Source organism: Aplidium turbinatum, chromosome 3 (assembly GCF_918807975.1).
Source record: "Aplidium turbinatum chromosome 3, kaAplTurb1.1, whole genome shotgun sequence".
In the NCBI taxonomy this organism is placed as follows: Eukaryota; Metazoa; Chordata; class Ascidiacea; order Aplousobranchia; family Polyclinidae; genus Aplidium; species Aplidium turbinatum.
The window spans coordinates 12926144-12943732 of record NC_137474.1 but is presented as its reverse complement, the minus strand read 5'-3'; the positions used below and the strand labels follow the sequence as shown (position 1 = coordinate 12943732).

General features: G+C 36.5%; 1 protein-coding gene across 1 annotated transcript; it reads left to right on the top strand.

Moving 5' to 3' along the window:
* Nucleotides 1-976: 976 nt before the first annotated feature.
* Nucleotides 977-16495, top strand: LOC145767061 (protein C-mannosyl-transferase DPY19L1-like). Its single transcript, XM_082578801.1, has 13 exons — nucleotides 977-1359; nucleotides 1743-1921; nucleotides 4850-5003; nucleotides 5607-5763; nucleotides 6133-6262; nucleotides 6561-6743; nucleotides 8053-8201; nucleotides 8495-8621; nucleotides 9076-9287; nucleotides 10117-10261; nucleotides 10684-10810; nucleotides 11849-12033; nucleotides 12810-16495. The coding sequence occupies exons 1-13, from the start codon at nucleotides 1044-1046 to the stop codon at nucleotides 12927-12929; spliced, it is 2184 nt and encodes a 727-aa protein (XP_082434927.1). The 5' UTR covers nucleotides 977-1043; the 3' UTR covers nucleotides 12930-16495.
* The last annotated feature ends 1094 nt before the right edge of the window (nucleotides 16496-17589 follow it).

Here is a 17589-nt window from a genome sequence, read left to right as displayed (position 1 = left end):
AGTGATGTTAAGGGTTGTGAAGAAATAGGATTGAAGCACCTTTTTTATTCCATTTAATGCTAAAAGTTTAAGAAAAATATAGCAATTCTAAATTAGCTGCATTATGATGTACTTTGTACAGTATGTCTATATTATACAGAGGTCTGCCAATCAGCAAGCCTTCATATTGCACCGGAGGCTGACTTTCTATGTTTGATAGGCTATGGTAGCAGTCAGAATAGTTAGTAGTCTATAAGTTCATATTTTGATTATTAGGTAATAAATGTATAACTTACCGCCCTGGTGGTTTGAGCACTCTGGCAAGGTGGGTGAAAGTATCCAAATGTGGTTTCTTGCGTACCACAGATGGAAAAATTACCATGCTGAGTATTTTATCACTTCAAGACAATAAGGAAAAAGTGTTTTTAACTTAGAATTTATAATTACAATTGAGGTATAATAAATCATGTACCGGTCATTGTTATAAGCTTGCTTATTTACAAGGCCTTTGTAGTGTGTATGTAGGTTGCTGTGGTTAGCTGTAACCTTGCTGTGAAGTTTATATCAAGATATTTAAGGTACCGTAGTGATAAAGTAGATGTTCATTGTAGAATCAGGTGAACAAATATTTGCATAGAAAAGGTATAGCCTAATATTGTTTGGATGTTCATCTTTTAAGTTATGTACCATGCCAAACTGCAATATTTGTCTGTTAAGTATATAAGATGGCCAAAGTAATAATAATTATAACTCATGCTTTCAAGTCTGATAGGTTTTGAATTGCCATAATATGTGCTGCGTTTTTTTCCCATGCTGTGATGTGGTGGGAAGATTATAACTCAGTCCCACAACCCATCTGCTTTCAAAATATATTTGTAATCCTCTTTGTAGCTGGCATAGTAATCTATCATTATTAATAAGATAAATTTTATGTTGAATATATACTAAACTTTTTCAAATTTCAGACAGTATAAAGTTGAAGGAAGGTATAAAAGACTCAGAGGTCTTTTTTGTTCATAGAACTGACTTTATCTGTTATTGGCTTTTAAACTTGACAGAAAATTATGGGAAGAAAAGACGTCAATAGACCAATAGCTGGTGGTGATTCACCCATACCAAAAAAAGGGAAACAAAAACGTTCAGGTCGTAGAGAGGATCCTGCCAATGCTCCTCCAATCAGTGGCAAATCCTCTTTATTTAATAATTGGGTAATAGTTGCATTACTGCTTGCTGGAGTTGCAGGATGGGCTCATGGACTTCATATATGGACCATGTTTGAAAACGACCGTCATTTTTCTCATTTATCGGAACTTGAAAGAGATTTAACTTTTCGAACAGAGATGGGTCTTTACTACTCTTATTTTAAAACTATTGTTGAAGGTAAGTTCTCATGGTGCTGTGTAGGCTAACAGTTTGTCAAAGCACTTTTCATTACGATGCAATTAAAGCTTGTGCAGTACAATACAACATATGAAACTGCTAACTGAAATGTTGCTGGAAAATATAAAAAGTGATCCAATGGTAATATAATCTACATAGACTTTTTTATTTTACACCTTTAAGAATGTATTTTAAAGATAAACTAATCAGTAAGCTGTTTAAAAAAAGTTTATGCATTTGCATATTTGACAACTGAAAAGATTGAAATACTGCGTTTCAGGCTTGATAATGCCACCTTGACTATCGATCGATGGCTAGTGAATTGTTTTGTGAAAACTAAAAACATATTAAAAGTTGATCTAATGCATGCTTTTTAATTTCAGCGCCAAGTGCAATCAATGGAATGTCTCAAATTATTTTTGACAATATCACAGAATATCCAACAACTATTAATGTTCTAAAACGTTTCAATCTCTATCCTGAGTTGGTGATTGGTGTATTGTTTCGTACATTTGACTCCTTTACAACTGCTGCTAAAATAAAAACTACTTCTTGTTGGAAGGTGACTATTACTGGCTAATGCAACACTGCAACAGTACCGTACCAATCGCACTAAAGCTTCAATGCATATTTCCATGAGCCTGCATTGTATATGTATAATATGACACTGGCATGGCAAGCTATGAATGAAAGTTGTAAATCTACAGAACACATCGTAAGACCATAGACAGACAATCGATAACAACTTAATAACATTGAATTGCATAATTCAAAATTAATACAGAAATGAAACAGATACATAATTTCAAACGTTTTCGGCAAAACTTTCTGCCCTCTTCAGGAAAATATCTTAATTCATCTAAACAAAACAAAATTATTCGTGAAATGTTAATAATAAATGACTGAAATTCAATAAAACTGCACTGACCTGCGTACAAGCAACAACTGACGAACAAACACAAAAGGTGGTAGCAATCTGTCATAATTATACGAAAACGTTTGAAATTATGTATCTGTTTCATTTCTGTATTAATTTTGAATTATGCAATTCAATGTTATTAAGTTGTTATCGATTGTCTGTCTATGGTTTTTAAAAAGTACCTCTCTACCAAAGCTATACATCGTAAGACCTATCTGAATACTGAAAAGTTTGCATGTTCATCAGGATAATTTTCGCTTCTAACACTAGTTGCAACGTTCATCTGATGAGAGTGAAGGTAAAAGTAAAGACAAACAAGTTGATTTCTTGCTTCACTGACGTTTTGCCCACCATGACGTGATGACAATGCGCATTAGGGTGGCTCGTTTTTGAACTTTTTTTTTAATTTTCTCGGGGTAGTGGGGAAATGGTGCCAATGAGTGAGAAAACGCTCATGACAAAATTTGAGATTCGTAACAAATTGTCTTCAGCCTCCTCATGAGGCCCAAAAATCGAAAAATGGGGTCAAAAATGTTTTTAGTTTGGGTAGCTACAATATTGTTTAGATATATCTAATTAACCTAAGAAAAAAAATTGGAGTCATTTGAACTATTCCTCACAGCTTCTGAAAATTTCCATTTTGCTGAAAATTTCGCATTTTTGTGGGTGGTTACATGATACATAATTTGCGTTAAACATTTTGCCAGCTATAAAACGTCATATTGTATTTCTCTTTATAGACCTGCCCTGAGCTGTTGCGTTATTTTTTAATGAAATTGGGTTAATTTGGTAGGAAAAAGTGACATCTTTTATTTGAATTTACATCACTGACGAAGTTTGTAGTTATGTAACCACAAACAAAAATGCAAAATTTTCATCAAAATGGAAATTTTCAAAAGCTGTGAGGAAGCTGAAGGAATATATAGGTCAAAGGACGTTGCGCGAAGAAAGAAGAAAAAAAAAATGACTTCAATTTTTTTTCTTAGGTTAATTAGATATATCTAAACAATATTGTATCTACCCAAACCAAAAAATATTTTTGAAAAAAATTGCGTTTTTGACCCCATTTTTCGATTTTTGGGCCTCATGAGGAAGCTGAAGACAATTTGTTACGAATCTCAAATTTTGTCATGATTGTTTTCTCACTCATTGGCACCATTTCCCCACAACCCCGAGAGAATTTAAAAAAAAGTTCAAAAACGAGCCACCCTAATGCGCATCCTCAGAGCAAATACCATACAAAATAAAATTTAAATAATTTTGTAAGTTCATTTTATATGTTATTCGCTCTGAGGATGCGCATTGTCACGGTGCTCGAAACGTCAGGGATGTAATAAATCAACTTCTTTATCTTTGCTTTTACTATCATCAGATGAACGTTGCAACTACAGTAGTGCTAGAAACTTAAGAGTGATCAATGTTTGGTTGATGAGCTTCAATTGGCATTAGTGCTTACTGCTTATGTGTAATTGCAGTGTTGTACGCGTCAATGAAATAAATTGACGGCGTCAGCGTTAGCGCGAATTGCCTAAAAAGTTTACGGCGTAAAGTACTGCGTTAGCTCTTAAAGAAATTGGCGGTGTCAGCGTCAGCGCTAATTTCTAGCGCTATTTTAGCCAGGGTCTCACAAAACGGAAGTATTCGACTTCTAACGTGTTTGGTTTTTAAGACTGTTTCGAGCTGCGAAAGACGATTTTGTCTTTTCTCGACTAAGATTAACCTAGGATACGATAAACAAACTTGAAACTGCATAATTGGATAGACGAACAGCTTCCACACAAAAAAGATTGTTCATTGTTATCAGCCTGAAAGTCAAAACGTCAAACAAACTTTACTCTCATTGTGAAACGAGATTTTCCATGCAAACGAAAGATGACGCATAGCGCTTGACGCTTAAAATCAGCAAAATAGTTGACGGCGGTATCACTTCCGTCAACTAAAAAATAAACTGACGGCGCTAGCCTCAGCGTCAACAAAAAGTTGACGCCGTCATTTGACGCTGTCAAGTTGACGGCGTCAACGTACAACACTGTGTAATTGTATGTTTGGTATGTATTTGCTATCAATTGAAAGCACCTGAACAATTTCATCAAAACATTCTTCTAATTACGGGAATGCTGTATGACATTATATAATTATGTTGATATCATTAATTTTACATGTTGCAAAAATTTACAACTCGCCTATGCAGTCGCAGTCATTTCAGTTTGTTTGTAACAATGTCCTTAAACAGCACAACGATAGAACATAGAAGCACAGTGGAGTTATTTTTATTAACTAAAAACAGGTTTTTAATTTACCAGTGTATATTAACATACAGTTGTGTTGAATTTATGAATTATTGGAGAAGGACAGTTTGCAATAACAACTGTATTTAGTCAGTTTACAAATTAGTGAAGACTTGTCCAATGCTTATTCACTTTTTGTTTAGTGTTTGTTTTTTCTTAAATAAAATGGTTTAAAATTTTTAATCAAATTTTTATTAAATTTGTTATTTTCAATTTGCAGATAAACAGATAATTGTTATTAAATTTGTTATTTGTTATTAAATTTGTTATTTTCAATTTGCAGATAAACAGAGGAGAACTTCCTGATATCACCAGTTGCGAAGGGATTGGTGTCCCACATTATTTTTACGTCACTTGTATCTATGCCTTGAACAGTTTCATGATGTCTCTCGTGTTTTTGTATGGTTGGTATCTCTCGGGGCAAAGTATTTGGGGAGGCGAGTGACATTTTTATCACATTAGTTTTTTATTAAACATTTACTTTCTCTGCAGAAAGTTTTGTGCGCTAAATATGTTAAATTGACTGCTTCAATAAGGCTTTGATGTATAATAGCTAATATCTTAATGTTCAAATGATTGTAGTGAAAAACCTAACATTTACTATTTGCTGTAGTTGTATGTTGAAATTTCGGTTTGCGTTGTCTTTTCGGGAAACGTGCTCGACTGCTTGTGGCAGACAACATATGACATTTTTATCTAATTTTCAACAAAATAAATCAATTAGCCAACCAAGAACAGTTTGGGATACTGCACGGCATAGGAAACGCTGGAAAAAATTACAAACTGAGCAATGAGCATCTAGTTCATCAGAGGTCGCACCGGCTATGAAACTGTAGTAGTAGTAATTATAAAGACGGCTTTAGAAGTACCGGACCGGTACTGTATTTGCATGGAAGCAAGTTAGAAGTGAGCACTTCCAAATCGTTTTAAACTTTACTCTAAAAATGTGCAAAGCTATAGAGTTGACATCATATCAACTCGCCCACATCGCTTACGAAAGCTTCTGCAGAAAAATAGTGAAAACGAATTCCAATTTTCAGGCATCACTTGCTTGGCGTTTTACTTTTTCAATCATGGAGAAGCAACTAGGGTGATGTGGACTCCGCCTTTGAGGGAAAGCTATTCCTTTCCTTTTCTCATTCTTGAACTGCTTTTAGTAACTCACATGATTAAAACACAAAAGCCCGATTATTACAAGTAAGTGTAATGCTGGTACAAAGTTTTAGCAGTGTAGCTAGCATCCAAAGTTAATTGCTGTCGCACATTGACGTGTTGTTGTGCGTTTAGCTGAACGGTAGGCAAAGTAATGCGTGTTATGATACAAGCCTAGTTGTAGATACACTTGATTTACCTCTGTAGTGGTATAAAGCAACATGTGGATTTATTTTGTACAACTAGTGTACTGTCGAAGAAAATTTATCACCCGCGATCTTTTTATCGAGTACGGGATTGAAAGACCACGTGTAAAGAGTACGTTTCATTGGCAACCAAAATGTGAAGTTTCCTATTCTCTCAACATTTTCATATTTGAGAGTCAGTCAGTGCATGGTGTGTGTTTTCTTTCAGACATATGATCGCCATTATGGTTGCTGCGTTCTTCTTTATGTTGCCATGGCAATTCGCCCAGTTTGCCCTTCTTACCCAGTCAGCATGCGTTTTTGCGTTGTACATGCTCGAATACGTCGGTTCATGGAAGGTAAGTGTTCTGGATTTTTTTGCTGTTTTGCAAGTTGTAAGTGTTTTGTAGAAAGGTGTCTTTCTGGAACCGTCATTTTTTAGCTGGTCAGGGAAAATAAACAGAGATTGCGAAACCTTAGGCTTACCAGAAATCGAATCAGATAATTGAAAGCAAAACGCGGTGCTAACTCAGGTTTCAAGTCTTGCCAAAAAATATTATCACGACAAAATCATGCGAAAGTTTTCAGAAGCCTTATTCCTGCTATGACCATTGACCAAGGGACTAGCTTGCACTTTGATTTTTCATTTTGTTGCAGATGAACATTGTCCTTCATGCTCAAATGATAGCCCTGTTGGCAAATTTCGTTTTTCAATTTGGCAACGAGATGTTATTGACATCTTTCTACGCCTCTAGTCTGTTGTCGATCATGGCGATTGTGAAACTGGAAAGTAAAATTGAAGGCTCGATCAAGAATTTAATAGCAAGATGCCTGGTGAAGGTGACAACAGATCGTTCGTTTTTTTGTTTTATGAAAATGCTGTATAAATAACTGTACATATCTGTAGTAGACCAAACTCTTCGCATCAGCACTGTCTCGTTTCGATTGCCAATATATTTTTGATCTCACATTTACGTAGGTAGCTACAGGGTTGTGGTCGGGCAAAAAATATTCGACTCCTACTCATCAGTTTATAACTGACCGACCATGAACACGTCAAAATCCCTCCGACGTCACAGCCCTAGTTAGCTAGCATAATGTCGATAAAGCTTGTACTTGTCTGACTCACGCAAAAGTGTCTGTTCTGTAATTTGTGTTGTGGAAATCATTGTTTTAAAGCAGAGGTGACGAACCTGCGGCCCGCAAAAGAATTTGACAATCGCTCATGCATTAAAGACAAAAGACATCTCAAAGCTGTTTTGTGCCTTCACTGGTACACCTTTCCTTTGCTACAGGTCAAGGCTGCCAGATGAAAATCTTAGTATGCAGTTGAGAGTTGCCACATCGTCTGTTCGACCTAATATTGAACGCTTAGTCAAGCAAAAAACTTTCCTAAAATCCTACTAAGCAAGAAAATTCAATGGTTTAATGTTATTTTTTAATATTTTATGCTTCAATGTTGCGTTAGATAGCTTCAGCTGTATGATTCGTATGGGCTTTTGTTTGTTGTTTGAAAAATAAATTTCATTAACTGATTTGTTGTTTCGGAACATAATGGTCAAAACATTTTGTCAACTTGAGCAAAAAGGATAGAGCCAAAAAAGAAGAAATCATACTCATATGAAAGCAAACGCTTCGAAAATTAAACTGTCTTCATTATCAGTGCAAGTACTGTTGCTCTATCCTTTTTGCTCAAGTTGATTTGTTTTTATTTTGTTACTGTTGTACGTTTCGATTCTTAACGTTTCGATTCTTAACGTTTCGATTCGATAATTTCAACTGTGTGGGTTTTATTACTTTCATCTGCCATTTGTTACTTTTCATGAATAATATCTTGAGTCGCTTCTAAAAGATTTCATAGTAGGCCTAGATTAAGATTAAAAAGTTGTGTGGCCCGATAAGTTATGTGTAATTGACAAAGTGGCCCGCGACCGCAAAAAGGTTCGTCACCCCTGTTTTAAAGCTTTATTAGTGTGAAACCCAAAAAATAAGGTTTTTGCTTTGGTGAGAGACAGTTTTATCAACACAAAAGCAAAAAAAAAACATATATAATAACGGCGTAAAACTTTTGAAAAATATATAGACTGAAGAAGAAAAATGGTTTCGCATGATTGATTGAGATATGATGCTCATGTGTTTCTATTCACAGGGCGTCATTTGGTTGGTGGGGACGTTTGGCCTTAAAAAGCTGATAGCCACCGCACTGCGCACTGCTGACGACGCGCATATCTGGGAAATTTTGAAGTCAAAATTCACCGATTTTCAAAACTTTCACACAATGCTGTACACTTGTGCCAAGTAAGCGGCATCTTGTAGCTGAATAAGTTGTTTTAATAGGTTTTCAAATTTCCTTTAAGAACGCTTCATTGAAGGATATAATCTGTCACTTCCGTAACTGCGATTTTATTTTAAATTATAAACACGGTTTTTCCTTTCACATCTACCCAGTGCCACATTTGCGTGACAAAATTGTGGACAAAAAAAAACGACGATAGCGTAATGTTGAACATTTCTTCAGCAAACGAGTTCTTGAGTTTTTGCTGCTCCAAAAGCAGTCTTGTTGCTACCATTCTCGAATAATTTCTTTCCAGAGAGTTCGATTTCTTGGAACTAGAGACTGTAGTGAAGCTCTCAAAGACTCTTCTCATACCAAGCATGTTCTTTTTAACGACGGTTGTTGCAATCGAGTGCCTCAAGAATGAATATCAACTTTACGTGGTAACAAATTACAGCATTTTAGTTTTCTGACAACAGCACACTTGTTTGAGCTGTGTGTTATTGGTATGTAATTTTTATTTGCAACATTTCATCTGTGAAAATACGACCGACTTCTTTAATATGCCGTTAACGACCGCCATCTCTGTTGCATGCAAATGACAGAAGCAATTACCCGTTCTAACTTCTGCAAGCGTGAACTAAGTTCTGCACATACCAGATGAAATTCATGATTGACACTAGATATTAGTACCAGCAGTCGAAAGTATTGAAACTTTTCCTGAATTTTGTTAGCATTGTTTTTTATCTTGAGTTCCATGCTATAGCCTACATTCATTATACATAAGATTGATGTTTTTAGATAAAGTGTTTCAAGCAAACTTGCATTTAAGATTTACTGGTAAAACCTCAACTGTCATGCATCAGCAATTCAGCATCCATGTTTTCGTTTCGGCAGAAAGCCAAAGACGAAAACGAGAGCAAGGACATTGAAGAAGACATCGCAGCATACAACCCAGAACGGGAGGCCCACCGCTGCAAACCACATGCTGATATTTTGTACAACATTCTACAAATGATTGCTTTCACTTGCATGGCTATCCTGATCATGAGGCTCAAGCTCTTCATGACTCCCATGATGGCCATCTGCACATCATTGTTTGCTCACAAGTAAGAGGTTGATTAGGCTGATGCCAAATTCAGCAAACAGTGACTTCCCATACAGTAAATCAGTCGTTTTTACATTGATTCAACGTGTGCATACGTTGTATCACTGTGAAAAAACGACTGATTTGCTGCATGGGGCAGGGATTTGTAAAAGCGTTGGCTTAGAAGCTGCCCGTTGAGGGAAAAATAGATTGAATCAAGATATTGTCACATATTTCTTCAGTTTAAATTTTATTTTTATCTTTTTCCGACGTAAACGAATGCTTTTCTTTAAAAGGCTAATAACCTATAGTTTTCAAAACTACTCGAAATTAGCTCAAAGTTATTTGAGCCACTCATCAATCAGGCATAGGCCGGGGCCCTAGATATGGCAAAAGAATCAACTCTTTAATATTTTTTAAATCTCTTGTTTTTTACAAAAAAAAAAAACTTATGAAACGAAACTGCAACACAAGAATGGATAAAGAAATATGAAAAACTTGGTATAATACAGTAAAAACGGGGTATAAAGAGCCCCATGGTCCAGGTTGAATTGGCTGCGCGTGGGAGCGAGAACAAACGGTTCGAATGAAAACATGATTTGTTTAAAAACTCGTTTTGGAGTGGATGTGCTATTCCCTTCTATCTTGTTGTCAGTAAATTTGTGGAACACTGTATGTTTTGTCATTTCCTGATATTTTCAGGAAGTAACAATGTTGAGAATAAGTGAGTTTCTTTTGCTGCCTTTGTCCGCGTTAAGTACAAGCAAGTGATTTTATTGTCAAAATTAAGTTATTGTATAAGTCCTTTTTCGTATATCTTGTTATTTACATCGAGTCAATTGCTGTTTTAGGCAACTTTTTGGTTTCTTGGGTTTCCGCACGAGACAGATTTCCATTCTGTGCTGCATATTGGCTATTGCCGCAGTTACCGGCTTTTCAAACCTTGCGCACCAATGGAATATCATCGGAGAATTTGAAAACTGGCCCCATGAGCAGGTGAGCAATGTTTCAACGTGTGAAAAAAAAAGGTTTTCAGTCAGCATTCGGAATTCATCGCAAAATAGAACGTCTGAGATTTTAGTGAAGTTTAAGCCCAGATTAAATGGTAGCAAATTGTAACTCATTTTTAAAGAAGGTGTCTTCAGGCAGAGGAGATCTCTGTCGACTTTCCAGATATCAAATAAAATCCCTTGTGTATCGATTTGTATGATTTGTGTCTACATACACTCTTCAACTTTGATATTATAATTAAATAACTTAGAAAGTAACCTTCTTTATGGAAGACTAAACAATGTAAACATATAAACTGTACACTACAGCAAAAACTTGGCAACAGTCTGTGATCATGGGACAAAAGGTTTCACTTCCATAACAAAAAAACTGAACAAATCTACTTTAACGTCCCGGCACGCTTTCAGTTGTTGAACTTCGTCAACGAAAATCTTCCTCGGGATGCTGTCTTCGCTGGAGCCATGCCGACGATGGCCAGCATCAAGCTCTCCTGCCTCCGACCGATCGTCAACCATCCTCACTATGAAGACGCTGGTGAGTTAAAAATGGCGGTTGTTTCGGTAGACGAAACGTAACCTGTTGTTCCTTTTCTGTTACCGGAGTTTAAACGCTCAACTTGTTTGTTTGTTCATACGTTTTTATCTCTAATATTATTTTTTATGCACCTTAAACAGAAAAAAGACAAATTTTGTACGTTTGATTTTCCTGTGGTACAAAGCAATGTAAACATGTAACCTCATAGGGTCTAGCTATATTTTATTTCAACTCGCAACTTCATAATTAGCAAAATCACCATCAATTGATTCCCATCTTTCACCAGAAATGTAAATGTACAACTGAATAGACGTTATAATTAGAATTAAAGTAATTTTTTGCACTGCCATCTATTTTCATGGTAGAAATGTTTTTTTGTTTCATGTAAGTCTTATGCATTTTATATTTTGATATAATTCACCATTGAATCAGCGAAGCGTCGTAGTTTGTTTTTATTTCAAAGCAACGTTTCTCAGCATAATAAATATTATTTCAATCTGACGTGTTTATTGTCGGATGGGCTGCAAGAACTTGGTTGACCCCATTAGCAAGACAATCGGTCTCCAACAGCTTAATTGTGCTTTTGTTCCAACACAGCAGTGACTGGTTAATGGCTCGTCTTCTATGAATCTCTTTAGTCTTTTCTGTTGCTTTAGTAGCCATATACTATTTATAACTTAAGCTGTGTCGTTTTACGTTATTGCTGACGAATCAAAGTCTTTAACTTGTAAAAATGTTAATGATACTTCTATTCTCAATAAAGTTTAGAACGACGAAAACCAACTATTATTATGCTGCGTTTTAACTGGATGGGTTAAAGTAGGAGTTTTAGAGCATAGTTGTAAAACTGCATCCGTTTTTCATTTATCTGCCTCACTAGAAAGGTCATTTTTGGCTGACTTACAAGATGTACTTTTCGAAACAAGATTTTGCATTTTCAAGCTAAATCGAACAAATGGTGAAGTTAGTTTTGAAACAATGTAACGTCTTCCGTTGCTGACATCGCTTTCAACAATGGCGTTGCTTGCATTCCAACAGGACTTCGTGACAGAACCATGAGAGTCTACTCTATGTACAGCAGGAGGAGTTTAGAGCAGGTCCGAGACACTGTGGAGGCAATGGGAGTGGATTATTACGTTTTGGAAGACTCGTGGTGCGTCCGGAAGACCAGAGATGGATGCCAGATGCCAGAGATTTGGGATATTGAAGAGCCACAGAACAAGGTGTGCTTTAAGCGATAGTGATGATGATAATACTGTAATAATAATCTTTTTATTCAGCCATATATTCATTGCTTAGTGCTTCCAAATCAACCAGCGTCAGTGTACTTGAGTACATGATTATCCATCCCTTTGTTGAGTGCCAATTCACTACCATTTTAAAAGAAATTGGTATGACCTGACAGCCGACAACCCATGTCTACCGTTTCTGAATCTAACATTTTAACCACTGATCCACCGAGTCTGAATGTTGGTTGAAATGTTCCTGTCATCCATCGACAGATATGTTGGACATGTAGGTGAACGTTGTAAAAACGCACACAGTTAGTGAGTGCTTTGGCTAGCGAACGAAGCAGTTGCAAGATCAAGAGTTTGCAGATCAAAATCCGACATATGCGGTTGCGCAGCCAACTTAACAATTTTTTTCTTGAAATGATAAACTGGTAAACTTAGTGTCTTGATTGGTTGTAGAATGTAGGATCAGCATTCATGTTACTGCAAGTTGATAATAATCAGACTCGTAAGTCTAGCTTTGTTTGTCATGTATCTATTTATGGTTGAGTTAAGAAACCTTACAACTTGCTTTAAGTTTAAGAATTAGTCAGAACCTTGGGGGAAGGCTTCCTCAATCCTCAATCTGATGGTAAATGTAATGAAATTTTCCATGTGCTAGCGATTTACAAATTAAGTCTATTTAGTCTGAACTGTGACTTGTAAGTAACAACTGATTGATCACTGCAGCAGATGTTTTATATGGTGACTGGTTTTCTCTTATCCAGGGCAAGATACCGGCCTGCCAATTCGCCAGAGAAAATCCGGAGCCCTATTTTAAGGTGGTGTACAAAAACAACGTATACACCGTGTTAAAAGTGAACAAGAAAAAGACAAGTAAAACTTAGAACTAACCGGATAAACCAGCGCAATAACAGTTGCTTAACTCGCTGAGTGTGATTTTGTCAATGAAGAAAAGAAATCCATCCTGCTGCATTCATTTTGAAACCTAAAGATTTTGTTGCTGTTTTTTTTTTTTTTGGCAAAAAACTTAAATTATGTTTGACTGAAGAAAGTACAGTGTAATCGTCTAAAGTAGATATTGAAAATCACACTTTTTGCTATCGTCGAAAGCAGTTCCTTAACTTGGTTGCAGTTATGTGAAACTTCATTTTTTTTACAGCTGCAAAAGGTTGTGCAGTTTTTTCGTCCCTTTTTCTTTCCAGGCAATTTTTGAATCGTCGCGATACTCAGTTCTGTGTTTGTTAAAGCTAAATATCCAGAAGTTTTTTTATTTCATGTGAAACTTAAACGAATGTAGCCTATATCATTTAGTCGTCACGTTGCCTTGTGTAACCCTCATATGTGGACGGTGTTTGCTTTCATTCGTTAAATTCTTTGACCTGCTTCGTTGTGATTTTGTCACTGCTTTTTCTGTCGCTTGAAATTTGTTGAAGATTCACTGACTTTGTTCTTCACATAAAAACACCAATTTCAAACAGCATAAGTCAGGGTTATTCAACTAACCTTAGCAAAGGTCCAGTTTGACAAATTGAATATTTTTAGCGGTCCGGTGAATAAGTTATTTTACACGTAACCACGAAACTTAAACTATGTGTACCAAACCACTTTTTTAGGTAAAATGTAAATCAGCCTGGATTTCTGAGAAAGTGGTGGGGGTCTGGGGGGCGAAGCCCCTCAGCAAATAGGATAATCGCAGTAAAAATTGCTTCCTCCCAGTAGAAATCTGTTTAAAGAAGCCCTGAAACGTGGCAATGACGCTATTCTTTCAAAAGCTCAAGGTCCACCATCAACACTTAGAAGGTCCGGATTCGGACAGCGGTCCGCCAGTTGAGTAGCCCTGGTATAAGTCATCAAAAGACATCCAGTTTAAGTCTTGACATGATACAAAAAACTAGAGAAAATGAACTGTACGGTGACTGTAAATTTAAACTAATTTGTTATTCGCTTTTTCACACAAACTATAAAAAAGACAGATACTTTTGTGACGTAGTATTAATGAGCAATTGTGTCATTTTTCATCTCTCATTCCAGGTGTGTGTTTTCTATACTGCTGTAATGTAGCATCTTTATGTTTCATTCTGTTATCCTAGTTTAACAAATCGATTTCCCTCGTTGATTATTTCGTCAACTAACATTTTCTCAACGTGGATTTAAACTGTTGAGTTTGTATCAGTTTTCTTGGTTGGCAAATCTGTCTCATCCGATTTTCTATTTTACATCTCTGCGATATTTCTAGATGTTGAAACGATGTGAAAAAAGGTAGCTTTCGCTAGCTGGGTCCCCCCCTTACGTAAACGTTTTTCCACATACAAAGTTTCATCATTTTGCAAAACAAGATCACTCACCTTTGTTTGAAACTTTCACGCTGCTTTGAAAACGAATTCTTTGCTCGTTTAAGTTCCTATTTTGTTAGCTTGCGTATTTTTAGCTAACAAAGTTCGTTTGTTTTACCACAGTTTCAATATAAAAATAAGGGACTTGCTGGATGGGGTTGTTTTCAATTGGAATCTTCAGAAACCCCAGGGTTTCCAGATGAAAAACTGAACGCGCCGAACCTTTATCCTGACGCGATTCAAAGAAAAAAATGTTTCTAGTATCATTGCGCTTCTGCAATTGATGCTTGCACTCACAACACTCTTAACGTCGTCTGCAAGTGACAAAACTTTAAACTCAATTTTCTGTAGTTTAGAGATTATGCTTTTCATATTCATTGAGTATTAAACGATATTATTTACAATCTATTTACAGAACGATGTTAAATGTACCAGACTGTCATTCCATACATTACTTAACAACTTTTACACAGATATTTTACTACGAACGGCAAAATGTGAAAAAAATTCAATTATTTCCAAAGTATTCAGAATGAATTATGCAGCAAGTGTTCATAGATGTATTTGCTACTTCTGTCAGTGTGTTTTATGGAATCCGTTTCGCATAACTGTGCTTTATGCCGTCATGTGCACAAGGCTACTTACTGCCAGGGCTGTGGAGTCGGGCGAAAAATATACGACTCTGACTCTTTGGTTTATATCTGGCCGACTCTGGCGTCAGTGTTGCCAGATTGTTTAAAAAATTTGTCCTTTTTCATTTTTTAAAACTTAATTTCGCTCATGTTAAGTGATTGAAATTGAAACGGCTACATTCACAAAAACTGACCAAGCCGATACTTGGCATGTAACAAGTCAGCATATACAGTTTAGAAAGCGATGACCAAACAATTCCTATGCTTGATGAAAATTTCATTTGCTGAATTAGGCAGTAGCTGAAATGTACTTGCTGAGTTGAAGCACTTGCTGAGTTTTCACCTGCCGAGTGGCCCGACTACTTCTTTTAACGTTTTTTTAACTCCAGACACGTCAAAATCCCTCCGACTCCACATCTCTGCTTACTACTACTGTAGGCTACGCCTTATGAAGATATATTGTGATAAATCAGCTTGCACAAGAACAAAATTTCACTTGTTTTAGTATTTTTAAAATGCAGTCTACTCGTTGCTTGCCAAGTGCTTCTTAACTTTGCGCAGAGATTAAAGACTTTTTCTACACTTTGTAAAATCAAAATGGCGGCCAATGCGTTTTTGTAGGCGCATTGTGTTGATGAAGCAACACACCCAAAAATGGGTTCCACCAATTTGTTCCAACCAAGTGAGAAAGGTCTTCGATGTGTATATTGTGTAAATATGGTGTTTAGGTTTATTGTTGGTGTTGTTTTGTTACCATTTTTACGTTTTGGCTACACTGGTTCCAATCGGTGATTTTGAATTGGAAAAGTTTTCATCGGAAAAGTGGCACAAAGTGAATAAGCAGCAGATTGGCTTTGGTACCAAACACATGCGATCGTACATTTTGGCATTTCTGATGTTTTGTGAATTTTTATTTTTTAAATTCTAGTTTCAATGCCCAAATCAGGTGAACATGTCATTCCTGTTACTGATATATTGCAATGTTGGCTACATTCAACAATCATATGTGCTGCGAAGCTAACTTCACGTAACGTACTGTATTAAGATTTGATTTCTTGTAAACGAGAGAGGCATTTCGTCACCCTACATGGGTTAAATTGTAAAATTAGTCAATACGCCTTAAAATTTCAAACAAAATTCTCTGAGAGCTTCATAAATTCTTTTCGCTTAAATAAGGTGCAGACCGATGCTACCAAACAGTCAAAACACTTTTGACAAATTAGGAACTTTATTTTGGCCACACCTGAAAAAACTGTTGAACGTTTTTTATTCGGCAGCCTTTAAAACCTGGTGTTGCATTGCAGTCAACTCCTGTATTAAATTGAAGATCGGCTCTTTCACCCAGCATTGTGTCAAGTGATGTTTTTATATCTTTATTCGTTCGTAAAAGTGAACACAAGATCATAATTACATATCAGCTGTACTAAAGTTATTGTTAAGCCGTATTTCACTGTTGGTGTTCTGACATAATAAACCTAAAACACATGGCAACAGCGAGTCTCCCACAAGTCAGCAATTGTGAACTGAGCTAGCAACATTTGAGCAGGTGGCGGAAGTTGGTAAATGATGAAATTGAGCAAGTAACAAGTGAGCAAGCCGAAACTTGGGTGTTACAAGTTAGAAAAATGAGTTTGACAAGCGATGACCAAGCAAGTCCGACGTGACCATGTAAATCTTATTTGCTGACTTGGCAGTAGCTGAAATGAACTTGCTGAGTTGTCGCATGCCGGGTGGTCCGACGACCGGCAGGCGGCAACAGCTGGTATGGTTGTCTATGTCCACTTGATTTTGTGCGCTTTTACACTGCACAATAACCGGTAGTCGTCAGTCTGTATGAACTAACTTTCAGATCTATTGCCATCCATCGAGAAGATAATTTGAGTCCAGTACCAATGAGGCCTCTGGATCCAATAACCAATACTATACAATATCCATGCAGAATAGCAATAGAATACGTGGTATTTTCTTTAAGTTTGAGCCTACTTTATCATCCCACATCCAAAAGTATATCCTTTGCACCACCTGTCAACGCTACTGCAGATCAAGCAATGGTGATTCAACTCTCATCGAGCGTTTTGAAGTCACATGCTTTATTAGGATGTCCCATTTTTGGGCGATTTTCCAGGGACAATAAGTTTGGGTCATATTCTGAATGGATTTTCAACGCTAAATTCAAAAATGTCCTTATCTTGAGGTAACACTTAGCGGATTTTGGCCGTATCTTAAGAATGGTAGGGGATATAAAGCTGGAACTTCTACCAAACTGACCAGAAAGGTCGGTTTCTTATCTACTTTCAATACATTGTTAAGCGCCAACTGCAACAGAAATCGAGTTATATAGAAGAAATATGTTTTGTTTATTTCCGTCTAAAAAATACCACTAAACCGACATGTAGTCGCCTAATCTGATCTACGACCATATATGCCAATTGCTGTGCAGCGCAAAATGTGGCAAAACTTCTACTATTTATGACGCAATAATACCATCTCGGTGTTTGGCATGAAGCTCAATTCCTATCTTCGTAAGTTGTATGATTGAAGAACAACCGAAAGTGTTCTGGAAACGAAGGGAGAAAACC

Bases quoted from the DNA above. Each gene is read 5' to 3' on its own strand.
- LOC145767061 (XM_082578801.1), top strand. From the start codon at position 1,044: ATGGGAAGAAAAGACGTCAATAGACCAATAGCTGGTGGTGATTCACCC. The intron at 6,744-8,052 runs GTGACAACAGAT...TTCTATTCACAG, and splicing joins TAGCAAGATGCCTGGTGAAG to GGCGTCATTTGGTTGGTGGG. The intron at 9,288-10,116 runs GTAAGAGGTTGA...TTGCTGTTTTAG, and splicing joins ACATCATTGTTTGCTCACAA to GCAACTTTTTGGTTTCTTGG.